The sequence below is a fragment of the Olea europaea genome, unplaced genomic scaffold (genome assembly GCF_002742605.1).
Source record: "Olea europaea var. sylvestris unplaced genomic scaffold, O_europaea_v1 scaffold279, whole genome shotgun sequence".
Lineage (NCBI taxonomy): Eukaryota > Viridiplantae > Streptophyta > Magnoliopsida > Lamiales > Oleaceae > Olea > Olea europaea.
Window position 1 is genome coordinate 402,330 of NW_019246376.1, and position 4,010 is coordinate 406,339.

General features: G+C 34.6%; 1 protein-coding gene across 1 annotated transcript in view; it reads left to right on the top strand.

Annotated features, from left to right (window-relative positions):
• Positions 1-3,654, top strand: part of LOC111383925 (exocyst complex component EXO70A1-like) — a 23,335-nt gene extending 19,681 nt beyond the window's left edge. The window contains exons 11-15 of the mRNA XM_023008121.1: positions 664-864; positions 951-1,050; positions 2,272-2,381; positions 2,484-2,630; positions 3,285-3,654. Of these exons, the coding sequence (XP_022863889.1) occupies positions 664-864; positions 951-1,050; positions 2,272-2,381; positions 2,484-2,630; positions 3,285-3,402 (676 nt within the window). The 3' untranslated portion in view covers positions 3,403-3,654. The remainder of the gene's footprint in view (positions 1-663; positions 865-950; positions 1,051-2,271; positions 2,382-2,483; positions 2,631-3,284) is intronic.
• Positions 3,655-4,010: the final 356 nt, after the last annotated feature.

A 4,010-nucleotide genomic window follows, 5' to 3' on the forward strand; every position in this document is an offset into this window, starting at 1 on the left:
CTATCTTCATCCTACATCTTTATTTTTTTAGTCACATAAATCTCATTGCTAAATACAATAAATGGTCAGAAAATAAGTTACAGCACATGATTTTTTGCTGTTGTTTCCTCTGAAGCTTTTTGCCTACTTCAAAATTCGAGTAAAGATATTCTCATTATTTAGCCTCTGTTTGGTACAGATTCTTTAAAGGTCGTTTTTCCTCGAACCCATTTCAGCCACACATTCTCTCAATAAAATAATTTTGCACGTGGATTCATTACTTTTTTCTACTTTTGGAACACATTCTCAGAACAAATAACTTTTCACAAAATCTATGTCATACAGGCCCTTTGAGTCTTCAACTGATGGAACACAAAAACACTTTCTTAATTATTATTTTTATTGCATATAGATGACATGCTATGTTCATCAATCTGAACTTTCCCTTTTATCAAAATCTTTTGGTCCAGTTAAATACTAAAATATTCTGTAATAACTTAAACTATAATTTTACTGCTTTAAATTATTTGATTTGTTTAATGTAATTTATTATCCCAGCAAAATTCCTACGAATAAATAATGCATTGATTTTATGCTGATTGTAAGTCTATTTACATTTGTGTGTATATCCATCCATATTTGTGCACATACAACTGAAATTAATGTCTTTTTATTCTTGTTCAGCTATCAATCAACATTGAAGCAACTTTTCCGCGAGTTTGAAAATGGAGATGACTCAAATTCTCAGCTGGCTGCTGTAACAATGCGTATAATGCAGGCTCTTCAAACCAATTTGGATGGAAAATCTAAGCAATATAAGGATTCTTCTCTGACTCATTTGTTTCTCATGAATAACATTCATTATATGGTCAGATCTGTCCGCAGGTTATAACAATTTTTACAGATTGTTGAAACATCACAAGCTGATATTTTTGCTTGTAAAAATTGTTGCTTATATGTGTTGCTTTTAGGTCTGAAGCCAAAGATTTGTTAGGCGATGATTGGGTGCAAAGACATCGGAGAGTTGTGCAGCAACATGCAAATCAATATAAGAGGATTGCTTGGGCAAAGGTACTGCTTTACTATCCGCATATAATCATATTATCTTAGTTAACTGAGAATTGGTGATCTATTGCTCCAACTAATGCTACATGTGATGACCGTAAATTTCTAATCTGATTTCTACTAGATGTTTGGTTAGTATTTTTTGATATTGTAATATTAGGAAGCTACAAATATCAAGTTGTATTGAGATACTGCTGCACTGAATACACTTCTCAAGACTTAGAGCATGTCTGTCTAAGCTTAAGAAGTTTACTTATAAGTAAATTAATTTTAAAATAAATTATTTATTTTATTGGCAACGTTGAAAATAAGAAGTTACTTATCTTGGGAGTGGGGATCAAAACTAGCAAGTTCCTTAGCCTGTGTTTGGCTCATATTTATAAATTGTTTATAAATACTCAAGTCACCTTTGATACACACATTTCGAGGGACTATCCACTTTCCACCACTCATTATTACCTATTTATAATTTAAACCGATTGTAAACACTTTGAAAGTAAGAAAATAGTAACATCTTCCAGTATGTTTGGAATAAAAGGTTAAAAAGTAACTTTTTACATCTTTCTAAGATAAGAAAAACATGCTTTTAATTTGGGTTTAAGCATATATATCTTTGAAAAAGCAGACTTGTATTCACCAGCTTAGCATGTTACGCAATTAATGCTGCTGCACACACATACGCACACTAGAATCGCAACCCACATTTGTGTGTCCTATATAATAGTTTCGGCCCGGAATGGAATGAGAACAGTCCTGTTCTTTCCCCATCTTAATGCAGATATGCACTTCAACATTTACGCTTCCCTCTACACCTTAGTGATTACTGTGTCTAGGACTAGTTTCCATGTAAGTTAAAATTGGATGATTATGTAATGTACGAGTGTGATTCATTTTCTTTTTGCAGATGCTGGCTAAATTTTATAGTATGACTGTTGAACTAATCCATTGAGATGGAAATGTGACTGTTGAACTAATCCATTGAGATGGAAATGGTTCATGAGAATGTGGTATTTAAGAATGTGCTAACATTGAAATATCATAATTGTAACAATAATCTTCTATCGAAAAGCCACGTGCAATCCATCAATTGCTGATAGAGCTGTGACCTATCTGTTGCTCTCTGCTAGACCAGGAAATAGTAAAGAAAGTCCATCTGTTATATAAAAGTCTCTTATACCTTTTTTATTAAAAAAAAGGCAGTTGTTTATTTTGCATTTCCTTCTACAGATTTTGCAATGCCTCTCTGTTCAAGGCCTGACATCTTCCGGAGGTGGCAGCGCTGCTAGCATCGATGGAGGAAATAGCAGTGGAGTATCAAGAGCAATCATCAAAGATAGGTGTGTTTGAGTTGTAATTTCCTGGAGAACATTCTTTACTTGTTGAGTTGTATTATTTGAACTAAAATGTCATTTGACCGAATTGTTGCATTACATTAATAGATTGAAGACATTTAATATTCAATTTGAAGAGCTTCATCAAAGACAATCTCAATGGACAGTTCCTGATTCCGAGTTAAGAGAATCCCTGAGGCTCGCAGTTGCTGAAGTCTTGCTTCCAGCGTACAGATCTTTCATTAAACGCTTTGGGTACGTTTTCCCATTATTGGTATAAATATTTCATAACACTTCCACATGAATTCTGGTGTTATCCTTATATTCCTATGTATATTTATGGGAAAATTTTATCATTGATCCTTATTTTATTGCCCGAGTTGCAAGTTGGTTCAAACTTTCCATTATAGTTGTACAATCAATCTCTAGGGATAGATACTGTCCAACTCTTGTTAAATTGTCAGTGTGCCCCTCATTGAATCATACCCCACTTGAAATTTCTATGCACCAGCTTAGGATGGAAAACAACTTAGTTTTATAAAGTTGGATATGTGAGGCCACAACTTCTTAAAAAACATTTGGACGGTTTTCATTATTGGGACCTACAATCTTTCCATCCTTTGGAAGTTATCCTAAGGCGGTTTAAGCTTGCCAATATGATGGAGACCAACTTGCTCCTTGGCCAATAGGTTGGGTGCCAATGCTGTAATTTCCACTATATTTTGTCATGTTACCCTTGAAAGAATCCTAAATGAAAGGATAATGATTCTACATTGGAGGCAAAGTATTTCTAATTTGCAGCAAATGGAATTCTGTAGTCTCATTCTTATTGTTAATGACATCACCCTCATTGCACTGTGACACAAGTATATTCTGGTGACACGAACTTGGAATTTTGACATGTATCAGGCCTTTGGTTGAGAATGGTAAGACCCCGCAGAAGTACATCAGATACAATCCAGAGGATCTCGAACATATGCTTGGTGAGTTTTTCGAGGGTAAGACCTTAAATGACTCGAAGCGTTAGACTGATCTTTGTAATGAGGTTTACAGGCCTCGACTTTGTCTTTTATTAGACGAAAATGGGCCATTGTCTCGTGCATGATGTTTTTTTCCTTTTGCCTGTTGGGGTGGTTTAGTTCTTGACAGCATGTTGTAATATATTGTAGAGAAGCTTTCTTATTCATAGATTGCTTGTTTTTGGATGGAGAAATTGTAATAAGGTATGAATGTTCTGGGATCTTAACACAACTCTTAGTTTTAAGGATCATAATTCATATATAACAAATTCATTATAATATTTCAAAAATCAGATGGTAAATAAATTTATTAAATATTAAAATATAATATAATATACATTAATTATTTCCACCAATACCACTCATCCTATCACTTTACTATACCACCTCCCCTCCACCTCTCCACTAGAGACGATCATCGGCTCCGGCGATCACTCCAACCGTTTTGACAATCACTTCGGCGGCGCTCTGATGACCGTTTTGACGATCACTCTGATGCCTGCTTAGATGACTGTTCGACAATCCCTCCTACAAACTACTCTAATGACCACTTTGACGTCTGTGACCAACTTAGTCTTTGGTGTGATTAATTGTGATCAAATTTGTATTCAGTGTG